Source organism: Anarhichas minor, unplaced genomic scaffold, assembly GCF_050575085.1.
Source record: "Anarhichas minor isolate MPS153535 unplaced genomic scaffold, ASM5057508v1 ptg000079l, whole genome shotgun sequence".
Taxonomy (NCBI): Eukaryota; Metazoa; Chordata; class Actinopteri; order Perciformes; family Anarhichadidae; genus Anarhichas; species Anarhichas minor.
The window spans coordinates 2,140,838-2,161,983 of record NW_027466525.1 but is presented as its reverse complement, the minus strand read 5'-3'; the positions used below and the strand labels follow the sequence as shown (position 1 = coordinate 2,161,983).

At 45.5% G+C, this 21,146-nt stretch overlaps 1 protein-coding gene across 1 annotated transcript in view; it reads right to left on the bottom strand.

The window, feature by feature from the left end:
- Positions 1-461: 461 nt before the first annotated feature.
- The window catches only part of sema6cb (semaphorin 6Cb), a 58,197-nt gene continuing 37,512 nt past the window's right edge, over positions 462-21,146 (bottom strand). The window contains exons 15-18 of the mRNA XM_076081181.1: positions 18,627-18,685; positions 18,183-18,233; positions 15,071-15,226; positions 462-2,377 (exon numbers count right to left, since the gene is read on the bottom strand). Coding sequence (XP_075937296.1) covers positions 1,038-2,377; positions 15,071-15,226; positions 18,183-18,233; positions 18,627-18,685 — 1,606 coding nt within the window. The 3' untranslated portion in view covers positions 462-1,037. The remainder of the gene's footprint in view (positions 2,378-15,070; positions 15,227-18,182; positions 18,234-18,626; positions 18,686-21,146) is intronic.

Sequence of the window (21,146 nt, the reverse complement as noted above, 5' to 3'; positions counted from 1 at the left end):
GCAGTCCATTCTATGTTTTTAATGTTCATTCTCATAACGCCAGATGGCGTGGCATGTTTTTATTTAGTGGTATTCGGTTTTCTTTATTTCCATTTCAGAGGATGTTAGACCCACGAGAGATGAGGAGCACCAATCTTACAGAAACACTCTCGAGGAACTTAGAACGGACCCGATTGCGTCACTTTGGACCCGACATCTGCTGGGACGGGGAACAAAGGAAAAGAGAGAAGAGACGAGAATAGCTGCTTTGTTGAAGTATTCCCTTTCTCTTATCAACACGAACAAATTTGGTTCAGTGTATTTAGCCGACTGAGAATGTATGGATGAAGTGCATGATTTGGTGTCCCCAAGACATTTCCTAGGGGGTGGGTGGGGGGGGGGGGGGGACCGTTTGATATGCCCAAAAGATGAAAGAGTATAGTAAGGCAAAGACATAACTACTTTCAGGGGAATTTGCTGACTTTTCACCACAGGTTACATATACTGCATATGTATATGTATACATATACGGTGTGGATATAAACACACATATATATACACACACATGCATAATATAAACACATTCGAGGGTGGGGCGGGTGGGGACTGGTTACCAACACTACATCAGAAAATATTAAGCAAAAGCATGAATCTAAGCATCGCAGGAGCCTCCGGCTTTTTTAAGTCTTCAAGATGACTGATGTGTTTAGTTCTTCCAACATCAACACGTCCCGAAAAACTAAGTTGCATTGTAAATCCACACTGAGGACATTGGCAGCCTAATATAAGGAGGTGGCGTCACGTCACCTGAGTCTGCGGTTCTATAATAAGCAAGTAGCTGAGCAATACCAATATGGTACAAAGATATTCGTTGGACAAAAAGAAGAAGGACAAAACAAGTTTGGTTGAGGCTTTCGTCCACAGTGACACTGGCTGCCACGCGACTGGTTTACTCGTGAAGGTCTGCAACCTCGAACCCACTGCATTTCTTCAAAGGGAAGTTCCTTTAAGAAGACACAATGAGGGAGACTCCCTCTCTAGTCCAGGAGTGTACCTCGTCAGTAGTTGAACTTTCCCTGTTGGTTGACGGGGGACGTGGCAGGTATGAACAGGGGCTTTGGAGGGACGTCGGGTTTGAGAGAGGCGGCCCGGCGGATGATAGCGCCCCTGTGTTGGACCTCCTGCTGCTCTCCATTGTAGCTGTGCTGGCGTGTTAGGTACCCGTTGGGGATGAGGGGGTAGTGCACCTCGCAGGCGCTGCCCGTCGAGTTCATCCGTGCCAGGAGGGGAGGCGGCTGGTGGGGCCCGCCGTTTCGTTGGCTGAAGCTGTGCTGGCGAGGTATCATTCCTCCTCCTCCTCCACCGCCTCCGCCTCCTACTCCGTTGGGCATCTTGGTGGCCGCAGCAATTAGCGAGTGCCTCTGAGAGGAGTGCCTCCTCTCCAGTGTGGACTGGTGGTGTGGGGGAATGTCCGGAGGCACATCCATGCGTCGGGTGAGGCTGTCTCGAGGTAAAGTGGATGAGCTGTAGTAGGGGGCCGATTCCGTCTCAGGAATCTGAGGTTGGATGCGGTTGGCGAATGCAAGCTGACCGCCGCCACCGCAGGCCATCAGACTCGACGGGCTAATCAACTGGGAGTTCTTGCTGCTGCTTGCCTCGTGGATGTGCTTCAGGAGCTCATCCAGTGAGGTTACCTCCATCACCTTCTGGGAGTAACCAGGGTAAGGTTGCTGAGATAGCACACGTTCAACGTTGTGGATTTTGCGTTCCTCTGGATGGAGGTGACCGACTAATGGCTGCCCATTGGACAGGCCATGGGAGTACGGGAAGACCTGCTGGTGAAGCAGTGCTGAGCTGGGCCTGGAGCCAGTGTTGTGGGACTTTGGTTCCTTGGCATTGTTGCAATTCTGGTTCTTCTCCCACTGGTTCTTGAAGGCTTTCATGCTCTTGATGGGCAGTTCTGGGGTGGAGTCTGGTGTAGGCAGACCAGACAGCTCTGACGAATGGTGGAGGTGGTGGTGGTGGTGGTGTGGGTGGACCAGGTCTCCCATTGTCATTGCGTGATGGCCATTTCTCCTTGGCTGGTGATGCTCCTGGCTGTTGGCGAAGAAAGAGTTGTAGATCTTTGGAGAGGACACCTCCAGCTTGTCGTCCCTACTCTGGCTGTCCAGGAGGCCATTGAGCTTGGCCAGGCTGCGGAGGGACAGGGCGTGTGGGATTGGCGCCTCGGGATCTTTCGACAACTTCTTTGTCTTGTGGCTTGTGTGGTTACAGTAGCAGGAGACCAGGAAACCAGAGAGGAAGGCGCCAAGGACAAAGGCCACCAAAACACAAGCGATCAGGAGAGTATAATGGACACTGTGATTGGTCTTCTCCAGCTCTGGCGGCCGCCTCACACCTTCAAAACAGAAAAAAAAGATAGAGAAAAGGGAATTTCAGTTAGAGCTTTTTTGATTGAGCCAGAAGAAAAATATATATTTTCAAGAGCTAATATAGGTCAAGTAGCAGCTGGGACAGACAGGTTGTGTTTACAGGGGCTTCACTATGAGGTAAACAGCATGGGAGAGGTGTTTGAACTAAGCTCTTGGCTTCCTTTCCCTCCACTGTTACTAGATCAATACGGCCTTTCTTCCTAGGACCTGTGCTTTCTCCTTTAGACTGACAGAGGCCAAGAGCTCCCCAGTCAGTGAGAAATCAACTCTGAAATGAGTTAGAGCTTTAAATATTGATGGAAGCACAGCAGCAGGAACCTGATGTCATTTTCACAGGCTCAGCTTTCCAATGCGAGGATCAGGGGCGAGAGCACCTGGTATGATGAACGAGCCAAAAATAACAGGTCTATCCGAAAGCTCACAGAGTGCGGCGCCTTTTGCCAACACAGACTCAAATGAGGTTGTCAAGTCCTTTCAAAATGAAGCCGAGGGGAGAGTCTGCACACCGAAAAAACACACGGTTACTTTGCCGAGGTAAATCTACCGTGTGAATGTCCTTGGGCTGTGTGACCCCAGCACTGTGTATGCCTAATGGCGTGAAAGGTAACGATGATAAGAGGAGTGAAGCCTGCCACCTCCCGTAATCAGAGCTCATTTGCAAGAGGCTGCCGCCATCTGTGGTGTCAGAACCTTCTCTCCGCCCTTAATGACAGCTTCTGTGAAACTGATTAGTCTGAGCTGCACCGAGGAGGGGAGAAAATGCAGGTGTTACAAACAAGCTAAACTCAACCGCTAACGAAAGCTTCGTTGAGGAAGGAAAATAGAAAATGATGTCTAAATCAGGCTTGATGAGAGGTTCAGAATGATGATGATGATGATGATGAGGAGGAGGATGATGATTGGAAAGAGGCGTGTAAGGTAGATCAGGGCAATAATTAGGTCTGCATTTGAGCAAATTTAAAATCTTTTTCTCTGAATTAAGTGACCCAGACTTGATGAACGACGGCTCTTTGCTCCAGAAAATTCTGGCAAAAGAAATTCACAGAAATTCATCCCTGAATGAATTATGATGTGGGCAATTGGGTATAGTGTATAATCTTATACTGCAGTGGTGATATATACGGTATATTCTGCTCTGGTAAATTGAGAGACTGTTTATAGACTAAACTAGACGGGCACTCAGAGAACGCAAACCTCGGCCAATTGAGGCCAGATGCCGTACCTCGCACCGTTAACCAAAGTGAACAATAATTTGTGTATCTGCTCCGTGACTCGGAACTGCTCCCAAAAACCGGGCCTGTAGTTTTTCCATAATCCTGCTGACAAAAGAGTCAGACAAACCAAACCGGAAACCGGTAATTACCAAATGGGAATGTCTGATTTTGGCTTGTTCAGTTAAATGAAAGTACTTCATCAAAATGCAAAAACAATTCTTTGATTTGTAATAGTTTCAGAAAAAGGCCTCAGATTTCAGGGATCGCTACCGTATAGAAGATAGAATACAGAATGTTATCCTGTAAAATTAGAGGTTTATCTCCATTTCTGGCCAACAGTTTTTAAAAAGAGTTTATTATTTAGGTCATGAAGTTACAGTGAAACTTGTTTTTGCTCTTCATTATCAAGGGGTAGACTTTTGAGCAGGTGTACTTGTAAAGCCTTATTACCTGACTGTCATGTATCACTACATTCATTTTAGAGGGCTGCTCTGCCACCAGAGAGAGCGATATGGTGGTGCACTATAATCTGTTTTAGAAATGATGCTTTGAATAGAGCTTCCAATTAAAAATATAAAAAATTTTCTCTCATGATTGCCTCGACTTATGCACACATTAAAAAGCCGTAAATCGTAATTGCAATCCCAGTGGGACAGGCAATCAGAAGTGATGCTGCAGTGAGCCTTTTAATACCTGCTCTTTTAATCTTGGACATTATTTTTTCGTCAGCTCTTCGTGGGTCTGAGTTTGTGGTTTCGGACTGATCAGCGTCCTGGCGTGCAGCTCTTGTAATGAGCGGTGAAAGGCTGCTCTCATCTCGCTGTGGCTCCCTGCTACCTGTGAGTCATCGGCTCCCCTCTGGACCACGACTCCCCCCCTCCCTGTCAGGCTGTGGATACAGGCAGCTATTGAACGGTTCCTCCCGGTGGAGGGGAATGAGTCAAGCGGCGCGACAGGGGGTCGAGAAGCGCAGCCGAGGTAAACAAATCCAGAGCCTCCGAACGACCTGTCACAACATGTTTCGCGAGCAGACTGGATGACTCAATCACTGGGTACGTGGGACATATGGAGCCACCGGTCACAGTGGAATTAATACCCTGTGAATCATACAGACAGCCTGGCAAGAGGCTTGGTGGCACACAGGAGGTGCCGGCCAACTGTACACACCGACTTGGCTTTCTTTGAGCTGCTCCTCAAGCGTCTGGAAACTAAACTAGGGTTTGAACTATTTGAACCTTTTATCCGTTGATGTTGGGGTAAATCGCCACCTCAAGTAGAGGCGTTAATTAATGCCGCTTTACGCTCATTTCACAAAATCCCTTAAAGGTTTACATAGCTGCAGAGTCAGTGTTGCTCTCTAACGTTGTCACATTATATTTCTGTGTCGACTCAACGTGGTCTCGGCACACAGAGGGCTTAATATAGAGATACCCAAGTCTGCCAAAAGGTAAATAGACAGATGGGCTGCATGAGTAGAGGCAAGGGAGGGAATGGGAGAGAGGGATGGGGACAGCCAGGGCGGTGGGGGGGGGGGGGGGGGGGGGAGATAAAGGGATGAAATTCAACCTTGGTGACAAACTGGCGATGAAGAGCGGAGTGATTGTGAGAGGACTCAAAAGATCCAAGAGACAGTGGAGCAAAGAGCATAGGAGGAGTGTGGAGATGAAAGCCAGAGAGATGGAGAAAAGAGAGAGATGGAGAGAATGTATGTGTGAGGAGCAGATTTGAAGGAGGAGGAGGAGGAGGATGGGGAGAGAGGCAGACAGACGTGATGGAGTGAGTGACAGACCGTCACTCTGCCGGGTGTTTTGAAGCCCGGTGCTCTGCGGCAGCTGTGATACGGTTGGAGAACAACCCCTCTCGCTCCTCCGCCGCGCCGTAGGAAGAGAAGCAGTGTGATTGCATCCATATTGTTAAAAATAGACGGTAGGTTATGTAAACAGGCAGGTTTTACACCGGTGCCGCGTATTACTAATTGGAGAGGTTTCTTTTTTTTTTTTGCATAAGGGAAATAAATGAAGGAGGTCTGGCGGTTGTTATGTGTGAAGTATTTTGTATTTTCTTTCCTGCAGGTGAACAAATGACAGCGGCAGCGACGACTTCTCCCGAGCATGCGAGTGATTAAGCAAACGGCTGCTGTCTTTACGAGCTCTCGCAGACGTCTTAAATCGACTTCATTAACAATACAGCACCCATAAGCGTTTCCATGACACCAATTACCGGTAATCTGAACACTTTTGAAGTTTCACACAATTCTCTTCGCATCAGGACATTTAAAACAAAAACTCTCCAAAAAGTTCCATTTCAAATATTTCCAGGAAGGAGAGCCGGTCGCTTTCATTTCAGACGACACTCTCAAGGTCAGATAGGACAATGATTTAAACAGAGGAAGAACTGTTTTTTCCTTTTGCACCAGACTTTTCCATAACATCGGGCTTTTCTCAAGGGTGCGATTAAATGCTTTGTAACCCGGAGAACAACTTGTGTTCTGTTTTTCGGAAAAATCAAGTGAAGACGTTCCAAAATAGCCCTAATTAGTTTCTGCCTCTGCAAGCTTACAAGTGCATGTAATTGTTCCCTTAATGGCTCCTCCATCCCAACGAGAAGCCGATGAGACTAAATGGCCCCAGGCTTCACAGGCAAACATTTACCCACCACCACCACTCCCGCTAATGCTGGAGATTTATTTCCGCCACACTAAAAACATAACAATTTAAGACTCCCTAAAGGTTGAAGAATGGAACAAATATTTCTTCTTTTTTTTTTAAATGCGGTTGAAGAGCAGAGCAGCTCTGCCTCGCTGCTGTGAGCTTTAGTAATTTGACAGTTTTAATACCTGCTGTCTGTGCACTGACAGACATGGTTAGCAAACAGAGCATGATCGCATGTGTCAGCGTGCGTGTACACACACAGACACACACACACACACACAGTATACGTGATGTGTGTGTGTGTGTGTGTGTGTGTGCAGGGTTCTGGCTGTTGAGTGAATTCAATCATGTACACTTGTTATTAGGAATTTGCATAATATTCCACATCAGTGCTCAGCCAATTGGATGCACTTTAATATATGCAACCGGGCTAAGGTGATATGGTTTAATGTAACGGATCCATTCCAATTGAAAAATAGTGGTAATGAGCACTGCATTTCATTCCAGGTGTGCTGATGCAGAGAGAGCATAGATTTCATTACAGGTTTGATTGAATACTGGTAAATTAGGCTGCCGTGGCATCTGGCAATCAGAGCCGTACTGTCTGTATGAAGTCCTTCAATATTTACACCTGTGCTTTGAAGGGGAAGTCAAGTTCTTCTTGAGCTGCGGTGGACATGTTGCTTTAAACACTCAAACAACAGATTGAGGGCTGGTTCACTCTAATTACAAAAAATATATAACATATTTTCTCACTTCTTTGCTGCAACTCCAGTAAATATGGAAGTGAATGGAGTTGTGTTTGTACAGATTAAAGCATTTCCATGAACGTCACTCATTTGATTTAATTGCAACAAATGGTCCCAATGAAAACTTTGAAGTTCCAATTTTCCCCCACTTTGACCAGCACAAACAAAGTCCAGTTCACCTTTATCATGTCAGGGTGAAGGCAACAAGCCATCCCACAATAGTGCAAAGTCTAAACTAAGACTAATTCAATTAAATAAGAAAATATGGTCTTTTGTAATTTGGGTGAACTGACCCTTCAACATCTTATCACATGTCATTAAACCAGGCAGAGCACATGCACTGAGCTATGTCCTGTTGTTGTTTACATGCACTTGCATCAGAAACTTTAAAAAAAAAGAGGATTTGATTATTTGCCATTCGGTGGCTGGTGAAGCAAAAATGGTTCCAATGCAAACTTCACACTGTTGCTGTGATGATTCACACTGAAAGAGAGAAAGGCGACATTGGAAGAATCTTAACTTAAAGAGACAGTCCACACCAAAGTCAGGTAATCCACAGATATGGTTTAAATCCATCTTGGTTTGTAGCTTAATAGCTGGCAATATATAAAGAATATGAGTTAACTCTGACCCTCAATAATAAAGGCCATTTATGGGACAGTCATCTTAAAGAACTGACTCATCACAAGTAAAACAGTGTGAGGGAAATGAGATGGTACATCTTAAAGGGTGACTCCTAATAAAGTGTAAAAAATATTCTCCATTTAATCTTTGTCCTCCTGCTAAAATCCAAATCTACCACCGTGTCCCGTCTGTGGAGTGAACTGCTGCTTTAAGAGATGGAGAAACTGCACTCAAGGCACCTGTGCACAGCTTCAGCCATCGGCTGTAAAAAGAAAAAGGCGGATCGTAAAAAGACGGTGAAAAGGGTCAGTGAGAGAGCGAGAACTCAACCAAGGAGGCAGGTGTGCAGCTAAAGGGTTAGTCCAACTGAAGGGAGACAAGGACCAGGCAAAACAGGCAGGTATAGAAATAGGAGAAACACTCCCCAGAGGCCAATGAGACAGATGAAAGGGTGAGGGGCAAGGGGCGAGGAGCCGGGACGACTGCGTGGGTGGATCTGATCACTGCGGGCCCCGTGGATCCATCCCGACACCGAGCTCAGCTTTACTACCCGATACGCAATAAAGAGCCATTAAAAGAGCCCGTTATGGAAAGTGAAGTATCCGGCATTGCGTGTGTAATGCCTTTAAGGTTGGTCTTTACAACGCAGTGCAGAGCGTGTTTCTGTAGTACAACATGATGTCACTTATAATCGCCATAAAGTGCCGGTGTGGAGGGAGAAACGGCCCAGTTCTGTGTGACCTTTAATGAGAGCCATTACACTACGACGATGACTCAGGGAGTTCAAAATTGGCAGTAACGTTTCCAAAAAAAGTGAATTAAATGTGTGTGTGTGCACGTCTGACTGGTGATGAATCATGTGAAAGTAGCCGGCAGGGTCGACACAGACGAACGGGCCGAGTGAAGTCCGACAGCCGGCGGTTCTATTTAACCGTCGTAATGGACATCTTCTGGATGTGCAGCCTCAATCTGACCATAAAAGATCTAAAACTAAAAAAAGCTATTTCATATTTTAATGTCCAACTTCACACTCCGTCTACAGTTTGAAGAAAGAAGAAGTGACAGCTGCTTTCTGGGTGATTGCTGAAATGGAAAAGTCAAGTCATGTCACTGCTGCTGCATTGTGGTGGATATCTCTCTGCTAGTGACGGATGAAACTTCTATGAATTGAATGTTGACATTGATTTATCCGTCATGTAACTTGCATACTTGATGCCAAATCAGTACCGGTAGTTATTTTAACCCAAACCACAAACCTTTCCTAAACCTAACAAAGTGGTTTTGTGGCCTCGATATAACGAAGCTGTTTCCTGTGAGGACAGGAGTTTATTTTGAAAGGACTGTATGCATTTAACGAGTGGAAATTAAAACGTGTGGCTGGACTTTCTTAGAAAAACGCACCTAAATGAGGAGTAACTTGTATGAGGACACATTGCAGAGATCGAGTTGTTCCAACACCAGGATCAGAAATGCCTCTGATGCAGCCTAAGATGCTGGATCGGGTATCGACGAGTACGCGAGTCTATGCACCGATCTGATATCGAGTTATCATATCATTTATCGGCTAATTTACGCTACACAAGAACAACAACCACACGTGTCACTCGCTACCAGATCCGTACATCCTGCCTGATCGATACATGTGCAGCTCTGCACAGAGATGAGACAGAAGCGTTATAGCTACTTACATCATCTGACATCGATGAGGATTTCTGTAGAAGTGCAGGACTTATATATTGCAGTAAAAATCGAGGCCACAGAGAGTAACGTGTGACCGGAGCAAGAAAACGCTCCAACACTTGCTCGGGGTTCAGAGGAACAACATTAAAATGTATCATGAAGACTATTGATACTGATGAAGCATGAAGCCTCTCTGAGGATCATGACGGGGGTTAGAGGGGACACACAGCCGGAGTCCTATCAGTGACTGGATGATACAGGCAGTGTCTGTTGCCATGGTCTTCACAAGTATAAATAACCCTTTAGAAAACGAACTGGCATCGATGTAACCCCCCCCGAGACCGCCGGCTCTTCTTCATGGAAAGGTTCAGCCCGAGTTCACTCTCCGCTCTCCTCCCGTAGCGTTTTTATGAGTTTGAAAACCCCCGGCTCCACTTGATTCTATTATCGAGCCATCTTCCCTCCACTTGTCAGCTAAATTAGCTGCCAGCTTGGCTTTTTAGTCCGACCCACGCTAGTTCATCTGGATGTGCAGAAAGAGTCACGGGAGGGGAGGAAAAAAAAAGGTCAAATAACAATAGAGGGTGGAGGAAAAAACACACACCAGAGAGGTCTAGAACCAGGAGTGTTGTGAGCCACGGTTTTGCTAACATGCAGTTTTCTGGAGAGGTGGGCGATCCGCGGCCAGAAACAGCTCGAGAGAAACCTCACCGCTGGTATTTTTCTAAATAGCAGCGGGTCAACAGGTTCCTGCCCCTGGCTTTTAGTCTTCCCTGGTGTTTACATAATGTAGTGCAGCTACCCACATCTGAGCCAATATTCCAGCTCTCACGTTTCTCATGCGTCCATAACGGAGATATGAAAGAGAAAAAACACAAATGTGGTTAGGATTACCAGGGCTGCGTGTGTTTGAGTGGATTTATAGACGGTTTACTTCTACTCATGTGTTCTTTAAGAGTTGCTTTTCTGGAAGAGGAAACTTTTTGGAACTTTCCTGAGCTGTCACATCTGTCTCAGCTGTCACGCGTACAGTATTAAAAAGGGGAACAGCTCCCCCACAGCCACACAATAATGTCAAAAAAAATGTCACTGGCTGAATATATTTGGGTATAGTGACACAATTCCACTCGTTAAGGAAATTGCTGGTTTAATTAAACATGTGTTTTCACACATTTCTGCCAGACGAGCAGATGTAAGAAGGTTGGAGTTCAGATTCCTGCTCGAGATTTCCAACAGCTGTGAGGATTAAACCGCCATCTTCCAATTGACTCCCATGTCCTGCTGTACATTGTGTCGTCTCATGGACAGCTTTTAGATTTACGCATTTGATTTAACACACCCAGCTTTCTGTCATTCCTGAGCATAACACCCGTCCTAAGAGAATTAAACAGACAGGTGATTGCTAACCATATCATTTAGTGAGCTAGCTAACACCGTCTTGTGTTAATAGGCCCATTTTTACCCCACAGAAGACATTTTGACATATCACAGCATGGAAAGCACAGGTGTACGTAATAAAACTAATGATGGCTGAATTCCATTTAGCTGCTTCAGGTTGATGGTCCTGGAATTGTTCACGCTGGCTCACTGTCACACTGTCACATTAGCCGGCGCTAATGTTATTAGCAACACCTGTGCTTTTCTTGGTACGACAAGTCAAAATGTCTCGGCTTTCAGTGCCGAGTGTTTGAATTAAAGTTATTATGAGGAACTTTCATTTTGTGTTGATTGTGGACAAAAGCGATACTGTTTTTCTGAGCACCAGGGTCCCTTTATAAAAACGCAAATTGTATTGCAGCAGGGTCTGACAGTCCACCCCGCGCAGTCCTGGTTCTGGTTCTCTAGTGCCTCCCTTCCATCTCGGAAAAAATATGCAATTAACGAGCCGCTCAATGCTCGGTGCAGCCAGCTGTATTGATTAAAATACATATCTGTTCCCTCAGATGAGCACGAGATACGAGAGGAAAACTGAAGAGCATGGCTGAAATGGATCCAGTGCAGACAAGTGTGGAATACATTCTTAAGTCCCTGACTGCAAGTCCCACGTCCAGTTAAAGATCACAGCGTTTGATCACTTTTCTTCAACACTGAGTCAATAGTGTTTTCTGTGCAAATGACACAAAGTCCTGAACTAAATATGCAGTAAACTTTCACGTTTTCATCTGGCAAACGTCGTCATTGTTGCGGCTTAAGTCTGACTCAATCTTTACAGAGGCCAGTGACTGTATTCTCTACAATGGCGCTGAGCACGATGGCCAGTTAACAAGAATATGTTGTGTGTTACAATCTGGATACACAGTGTCGCATTCTGTAACTTGTGTTCAGGTATCTTTGTCTCTCTTGACTAGCCGCTCTATATTGGGCCGCTATCTCTGCACCGTTGTCTACTGGCCCACCTTGTGGCTGCTGGGAGATTTGTGACACAGCTGTAGGAAGTACAGACAGAAGAGCAGATATCTGGTGAGCAATGGACGGGGGCTGAGGGAGATTGGAGGCCCTCCTGGAACTACGACGCCGTTACTTCCACACCGGCTTCTCTCCTTCCTTATCAACCCGCCGGCCCCGGCTCCTCTGATTGAACCGGCGGCGTCACAGTCTCTGGCTGAAATAGATTGCGTTGCTGTTTCTATTACATCCTGACACCCCCCACACCCCCCCCACACCCCCGCTCTTGTCCGACTCCCTGGCTCAGGCCCCTGCTGGTTATTTATTTGTTATAAGCTTTTCTCATTTGAGCCTGAGTAGCTCATCATTGCAGCCAGAGAGTCTGTCTGCCTGAATGGAAGCTTGTTTCCCTCGCTGAGGATTTATGGACTTCTGACATGGTGCCTGTGCTAGCAAGCAGCAAGGAGAGGACAAAAAAAGAAGAAGCTTGTCCTCCCTGAATCACGTCCAAATGACCCGTATCTTCTTCCCAAACTTGCAGGAACATGATCGAGTCTTTAGAAGGGGATAGACCCCAACACTTTCTCTGTTCTTCTCTGCAGCTCTTGTTTCTTTACGTGATCATTCGAGGGTTCACAGGGACGTTTTGTTGCACTTCGTGTCATGGTTATGTTAATCAGTATGGGGGCGAACGAACCGTCAAATTAAAAATTTAAGAAATAATTAGACTTGATCCCATAAAGATCGAGATGTGATTAAATATTCAAGAGCTGGCTGGAGTTTTATAGGTCATGTCATTTATTTGGGCAGTTGGGTGGTGCGCTGTAAAAGTTGAAGAGTCTGTTGCTGCGAGATTACAGGTCGGACGCCTTTGATAAAGTGGGAATAGAAAGCTTAAGTGAAAAACAGAACTTTATTTTGTAATTACAAAATCACAAAGATCCAGCCCAACAATTCAACCTTTAGCTCAAATGATTTGTGTAATTAATGGCGTAAGTCATTTTTTTTCCAAGTAAAAAATGGCAAAAAGTTGAAGAATCCACCTTCTGAAATAAGAGGATTATCTGCTGTTCTTTGTCTTCTATTATAACAAATTGAATATCTCTGGATTTCAGACAGTTGGTGGGATGAAACAAGCAATCTGAATACATCACCATGCGCTCTGGGAAATGGCGATGAACATTTCTCACTGTTCCTCTGATGTTTTAAAGACTAAACAATAAATTGTAGAGCAAGTCACTCCATATGTCTTGACGGGGATTGTTAATCTTTGAAAAGCAATACCTAACATCTGATATTGTTGCTTCTTTGATACAGCTTTTAGTGACCTTGATTGAACATTGTTTTAGCTCAGACTGTCCCGGGTTAAGCCACAGACTGAGGGCAGTTGAGTGCCGGGAGATGAAAAGGGAAACGGTTCTTTAAGACGGTGGATATTGCAGCTAAAAAGCTGGAGAAGTGTCATTGGGAGTGAAGGAAGCGCGGCTGGGCATCATTGATGAACGTAATACGGCTACGCCCTTTAAATAACTTACATTTCCATCCTTTTCCAACTGCAGTCATGTTGCTCCCGTGGTGTACCCTCTTTGTAACCGTTTTGCAAAACTGTGTTCTTCGTGCTATTTCTTTTTAGCATCCTTTTGCACGAGAACCATGGACCGTGTAAAGGAAGTGGACGTAGTCACCGTGACGGCACTCATTGGTTTCTGGTTTTGAGGCCTCGAGTTCGGCATTTTGGCCATCGCCATCTTGGCTTTTGAAACCAGAAGTGACACGAGAGGTTGGAGCTAAGTACAACCAAACGCTAAGCAAGATACTTTTAGGCGACAGTCTGAAAACAGACTGTGAAAGGGTTAAAGTTCTAAGACGAAAACACGGACAACTCCCAGACCGGAAAACGTAGTGGTAGAGACCTGTCAATCACAGTAAGCCCCGCCCTAAAGCATCCCCTGCTTTATGGTCTGTTTGACTCTAAATGGACCATAGTTTACTAAATGAACATCATGCTGTATTGAAGAAGGTTTACAATGTTTAATGAGGTAATAAATCAAGAGAGAAGTAGAGTCATTTTCTCATAGACTTCTATACAACCAGAGGAGTCGCCCCCTGATGGTCAGTAGAGAGAATGCAGCTTTAAGACATGGATAAGGATACGGATAAGGATGTTTATTGTCATTGTACGAACATACAACGAAATTAAGCATCGACTTCATTTTTCAGACCTGGAATATAGAATAATATCAGCTTAATCTGAAAATTCTACATGTCGGAATTAGCCTAATTCTGAATATCCAAATGGAATATGTTGTTTACATGAGCCGTATCAAATTCAGAATATTGTCATATTCGGAATATTAGTTAAATATTAGTGTGCATGTAAGCATAGTGACGGAGAGATTTCGTTGAGTTATAGAAGCTGGTGGAAAAGCAGCGAGCCTGGAAGTTGACATCAGGACTTTGACTTCTCTGTACGTGCTGCACAGGGAAATTAAAAATGTAAATGAATGGTCACATAGAGAGCTACCTGGTTTGTACTCTGAGCTTTTTTCAATGTGTCGCAAAACATTGAGGGAATATTTGTGCATGCTGACGAGCTAAATAAAAGATGAGGAAAGGCCAGGAGGGAGCGGTGTTGTTTAGACGCAGGTTCTCTACTTAATTTGAGGAGTTAATTAGAGCCGAGGCTGTATATTTATTACAAGTCATTAAATCTTTCGTGGTTGCTCCGTCGAGCACATGGAGATATACGGGATGAAAATAACGGGACAAGAAGGTCATCCTCTCTATCCGACGCATGTTTAGTCAATATGTACGCCGTGGTGGTATCGAACACTTATTCATCCGTCAGCAGAACCGTTAAGTGGAGCATGGCGTCATGTAACGTTGTGACTAATGAAGCGTGTGAATCAAGAAAATCAATTAGCAATGCTTTCTGCCTTTCACTAAGAGGTTAGTTTAACTAGTGAGTTAAGCGTTAGTGAGCTAATGAAAGTGATATTTCACCCTGGGGGAACATTTACACATAGTCGCATGCATCACATGACTTCCTGCATGGTCGGCCTCAAGCTACTTCCTGCTTTTACTGTTCAGGACTCGTTTTCTTATCAAAATTGCGAAGAAAATGCAATTTTTTTTAGCCGTTTCAAATGAGTGCCATTGCCATGAGAACGCAGGTTGGGTGATTGGACTGATGCAGTGCAGGCATGCGTGCTGTTCTTCCAGAGAGAAACATGATTCTTTTCTTAGTCTTCGTTTGTTAGTGTTCAGTCTGGTTAGAGGCGTACGACGAGGCATTCGGGGCCCAGCAGTGCAATCCCCTTGCAGGTTCACTGAGGACGGACATCCCTCCCCCTTACCCTCCATCTCCACACTGATTGGCTCCGAGTCAGGTGACCCTTGCTCCCCAACGGGGGGAGGGCCATCAGGACCTGTACCTCTTTCAGGGTCACCTGCCTCCTTTGGGAACGCCGCCCCATGATAGGTTGTGCTGGCGCTTGTGGGTGTGGTCTTCCCTGTGGTTGTGACGAAGGGGGAGGAGGAGGAGGAGGAAGGAAGGGGGAGCAACAGAGTGAGTGATTAGTGAAATGTGAATCAGCCTGGAGAATCAACTTCAGAGAGATGAGGGTGAGTCCTGAGTGGAAAGTAAAACCGTCACCATAAAGACCCAGCCATGATCGCGAGCAACACGATGAGCACACAGAGCAGAAGTTAATTCATCCGTCACTTCGCTTCCCCTCAGATACACAATGAGGGCTGGCTGCCGTGTTCTTCACCAGCTGCTTAATACCCACATTCAACCTCTCCGGGGACCTGTGATTTTGGCATTCCAACATTTGCAATCCACGATTCTCCAGAATATGTCTTGCTGTGCTGCTATTATCAAGCACTCAAAAACAACTCATATCCTTTAAAGGGCCAGTGTGTAGGATTTAGGGGAATTAAAGGTTAATGTATTTATACTAAAACTATGAATTGTTTTGTTTTTGATAGCTCAGAATGAGCCCTTCATATCTACATAGGGAGCTGCTTCTCTTTCATGGAGAGACAAACCAAACACTGGCTCTTTCACATGTTTACGTTGACCTGAAGGCCACCGTAGTTCTCCGACACGCTTAGTGAGGGAGGGGTGAGCAGAGGGCTAGACGCCACTGAATCCCACACACTGCTCTTGTAACAAAATACATCATTAGCACATTTCTGCGACTCTTTTAGCATCACAACACAGCAGTTTGATTATCTAAACAAACACGTTGTCTTGCGGTGGCCTTTCAAGCTATTTCCTATTATATCTGATCTAGTTGTCCTTGAAACAGCAGCGCTAACAATAACAACACTTGGAAACGCTAAAGGGAATGGCTTTTGAATTCTTCTACTATTTAAATACACCATCATGATCGGACAGAATGACCGGCTTTCAGTTCTCATCCTGCTTCTCCTCCCGTATTTCTAACATGTCTTTGACCTCCGACCACCGTTGAAACTCCTCTGCGTCCGCTCTGCTGAGCGTTTTCACAGATAAGCTGAAATAGATACCGTCGGCTGGCTGACTCTTTTCCACTACCTCACCCGAGCCGAGCCGCTTCACAGGAAAACTCCGTCACCTTGAGGCAGATCAGCGAACATTATGACATTTGGCCAGAATTCGGAATCATTTCAAACGCATGCCGAGAAAACCCGCTGGGCGTTTTCGCTGCCACGGGTCGCCGTATCATCAAACGTGTTTGTCTGGATGACACACTCCACATCTTGATTGCATTATTAGCTCCGTGTTGTCCTTGAGGTCCGGTGAGCAGCATGCTGCTATTGGCTCGGGCTCCTGCACTAATAGGCCAGCCATAATGCTAGCATTCTGCAGAGGCTCACACCCAGACTGGAGGAGAAAAAGAGAAGAAAAAAAAGCTTGTTCTCTCTCTCACTGCGAGCCAGTTGACAGCGTTCACTCTGAATGAGATGCCCCGTCGGTTCGCCATCTGCGCCGGGCAAATTAAAACTGTACACCAGGGGGTGTTTGGCCCTGGCACATCGGAAAATAGCTCCAGGACTCCATTACTTCAATTCATAACAATTGTGTTAAACTCAGTGTGCATGAAGGATTTGATTTTTTTGTCCCCTTTTTACTGTTGACAAAGTACCAAAAATAAAAAAGATACAACAGAGGATCATGTGATTAGCTACAGAGGCAGGTGTTTGTCTCGTGCCCTTCCCTCTGCTGGCTGTGAGTGTTTGGGTCTTTTGGAAGACGGGAAAGGGAGCCCGTGTGTGACACCGGCTTTGCTTTGGCATACGTGGTGTTGCGTTATCTAGGAAAGCTGATAATTGATCTTCAGGGCGGGAGACTTATAAGGCTTTTGCTGTGAATCAGCTAGAAAATAAATAAATAAATAAATAAATCGAACAACAGAGACAGAATCCGACTGCATGTCGAGAACTTCAAAACAGTGCAGCGAAGCATCGGGGTGATGAGAGCCCCGTGGGATTAAGCAGGGAGGGTTGCTCGACAACACTTGCTACCGACTGAGTGGTAATTCCTCCGGCGGGGAGGCTCTGCAGACTACTGAGGCACAGTGGGACTGTGGAGGTCTGGGCCGAAGCCTCTGCAGACAAAGTGGCCTCTGTTCTGAGAGAGATAGAGAGATAGAGGGAGAGAGAGAGAGAGAGAGAGACTGAGGATGGATGCTTCTGCTGAGCCGTAATGGACCGACGACTCCCAGCATGACGGGCTCATTGCGGATACTAATCACTGCGTTGGATCCATTGGCTCCCAATTCGTCCGGCGACAGTCTGACTGTGAGCCTGTCTTATAACCTCGTCATGAAGTTGAAGCGGGTGCTTCAGTCGTGCAGATAAAGTGTTGGCCAGCAGCTATCTGATAGAAAATGACTGCTTTTGAACGATGCCGCATTAGAAGGTTGTCCGAACTCCACCTCTTCAATCTTGTCAGAGACGGTAGCAAGCTTACCGGCATTTCTATTTCTATAAATGGGGGGGGGGGGGGGGGCTACGCGGCGTGGCCAGCGGGGAAGTAATGGGACGTGACAGGGATGATGATCCTTCTTGATACAGGGCATTAGGCTGCCTGGTCCATCAAAGGGCCGACGCCTCAGACAATGGCTTCAATGTTTAAACTGTCTGAGGAGGAGAGGCGGCACCGGCCATTCAGCTGCCGCAATAAAATGCTCTGTAACCTCCCAGGTTGTAAAGTATAAAGAATATTTACGTGGTAGGGACTGAATACATCGGATCCTCTCAAATATTTCTTCGACATGACGGAGCTTTTTTAACTTTCCTTGTGACTTGTTTTACTCATTACCAGAACAGGAACACAAGTAATCGGAGAGGTTGTTAACAAACAGTTTTATCAAATGTATTTGATAAAAAAAAAAAAAAAAAAGGTCGTTGCGTTCTGTTTGCTAACCTTTAGTCTGTTAGTGCTCAGATAGATTAAATAGTTAAGACATGTTCACTGACCGTACGCCAAATCCAGCGCCGTGTTCTGCTTGCGAGTCGTCGCCAGAACATCTGGTGAAAGACAAACAGAAATTCACAATGACATCAGTGTGTTGTTATTTCTACCATGTTGACGTGTGTATCGGCCATCATCAGCGGCCAATATTATATTCAAAATTTCTATAAAAACACTCCTGCTTGATGTACATAAAAAGATTGAGAACCGTGTTCCAGCAGGAACCGTGAACGGGGCGGACAAACTACTCTTCAAGCTCTCAATGCCCTCTTTGAAATAAATACATCGTAATGCTCCATTAGAACCCGATAGATCCGCAATCATTCGAGCCTGCTGTCGCTCTGCCATCAAGATCCGATGACGGTCAATAGGTGTGTTTCTCTCTCTCTCTCTCTCTCTCTTTATTGCTTATGCAAATCACTGGGAATAAATAAAAGTTTCCATCTCACCGTGGCAGGTTTCAGCGTGCTGATGGTAACCGTTCTCCACATCCTGTTCAAAGCCACCTCTGAAGGGAAAGAAACAAAGACACACACACACACACACACACACACACACACGACAAAGCAAGACAAAGAGGCGCATCAGTAAATTTGCATCAAGGCATTTTCCTAACTGTCCATTTTTAACAAAGCACCTCTCGAGTCTTCCCAAAATTGGTTTTGTTGATGAGGAGTGCTTGGAGACGGGGCGGTTAGTGCACCGAAAGGAAACTTAATTTGTTTTGTGTCTGGCTGAGGTCAGAGTGTCTGCGTCTCGCATTTGTTGTTGGGGACAAATCAGCGGCCCAGACCTGAAGGGAAAATCCACCCTCGGATCTTCAACGAGGTTGCATGTCATCAATTCCGCGGCCTTCAGCAGATTCCGGGAGTTAAGTTTGTGACGAGAAGTTGCAATCAACTCTGTTGCGTGTCCTCACTTTCCCTCGACTCCTCTGCTAGTGCTCCAGTTAGTCACTTCCTCCGTTCTCCAGATCTGTGCCACTCTCGTCACACACACATAGCACTTTCTGCAGCTGCACTGTATTTTAGTCAACTGAGGCTTCTGCTGCTGAAATTGGCACCCGGAGTTTGCCTGCTCTGCAATAGTGGAAAAAACTGGAGGGAAGCGTGTTGATTCGGAGCGATTGACACTAAAACCTGTCATTTACCACTGATATTCTTTTATGGAAATGCTTTCGGCTGTCGAAACCTCCCACATTGCTAATGGCATGGGGAAGTACATGTACGAGACATCTATATTTTGGCCGTCGTTCTGCAGAAATAATAAAAATGAACATAGAGATTGAAGTTTTAGTGTCAAAAGCGGTGTTTTTTTGTGGGTTTTTGAAAGGAAAAGGACAAAGTGTGCAGATCGTCTTGTTGAAAACACTTTTCATCGCCTGTTGTTACTCATTGAGGAGTATCAGGACTAAATCATGAATTCATTGATTGGTGTTTGTTGTCCCTTATGTTTTATGTACAGTACGGATGAGTTACGCTTTTTAAACACATTTGTTTCATTCAATCATTATACTTGATGATTAAATCTAATTAAATCAACATGAAAACAGAGGAACATTTGAGCAAAAAAAAAAAAGGGGAAAAAAGGCTCAAACACATCAGATGAATCCTTCAAAACACGTTTTAACTGTGCAATGTCTGCCGTTGTGAACTTGCTGCTGTGCAATCCAAATCCTCTGAATTGTTCTTTTGAACCAAACCCTCCAAACCGACACAAAACCCAATCTGGCAATTATTGATTTTCTGCCGCTCTGATGAGAACGTGTCTACAATTGATACGCTGTTCTCCCTCCAATGGACGCACCGTCCTTCCCCCTTTCGAGTCGATCCCAAATCAGAGCCTCATCCAGACGCACCCGTTCAGCGGTCGAGTAATGAGACCGAGCCGCCGCGCGGCGGAGCGGAAGCACTCCCGGCTGCGCGGAGCGCCGCGTCAACGCCAACAATCTTCCCACGTGTTTGTAATGAGCCGAATGAAATGAGACACGGGCTCATGTACAAGCACAAGCACAATGATCCGGTACTCACGCCGAAACACTTTCTCCTGCACAAGCATGCACGCTCGCCTACTTTTATAATAAAACCAATTACATGCAAACAACTCTCATTAACAAGCAAACTTCTCTCCGCACAGACACAATGCATGATCCGGTACATTTGTAGAGACTCACAATCCTCAAGACAAACACTTCTCTGCTCCTGAGAGAATCAACACGTGTCTAAAGAGTGAGAACACGGAGCCACAAATCCTCAAAGAATTAATCACCTCAATTTTTATTCAGTGTGTGTTAAAGCAGCTAGTCGGCCGTCAACCTTCAGCTTTAGGGATGTGCGTCTGCAGAACCTGCTGCGAGGAGGCCTCTCAGGCAGACACACACCTGGTGCACTGACTTACATCATTCTCTTCCTCACTGAAAACTCTCTTCATGTTTCCAGAGGAAGAGGAAGGAAGAGCGACAGGCTGATGCTCGGTGTTTGTGTGAAGGACGAAGTAGTCGGGGAGAAAACATATCTTGAGAAGATAATAATAATAACTTTATATATATATATATATATATATAGCACCTTTAAAAGCAGAGTTTACAAAGTGAGGCCCAACAAAGCACGACAACTAAAGCACGGCCACCTTTAGATGTGAGCCTCGACTTTGGAACAGCTAGAAGGGCACCTCCTGAGGATCTGAGGCTGAGAGCATGGCTCATAGGGGGGGGGGCGGCAACATTTCTTCTATATATTTCGGGGCCAGACCGATACGTGCTTTAAACGTGATCAGTAATATATTGAGATCAATTCTAAACCGATCAGGGAGCCGATGGAGAGGAGTATCTTTACAGCTTGGGAGCAGTTGGTGTTTGACGTTGCGTCATAAATGGTGCGATCGTTTGTTTAGTTTGGTGTGGATCAGAGTGAGAGGTTTTCTGAAGTTTATATTTGAGTTGTTTAAAGCAGTGTTCCAAACCTTTTGGG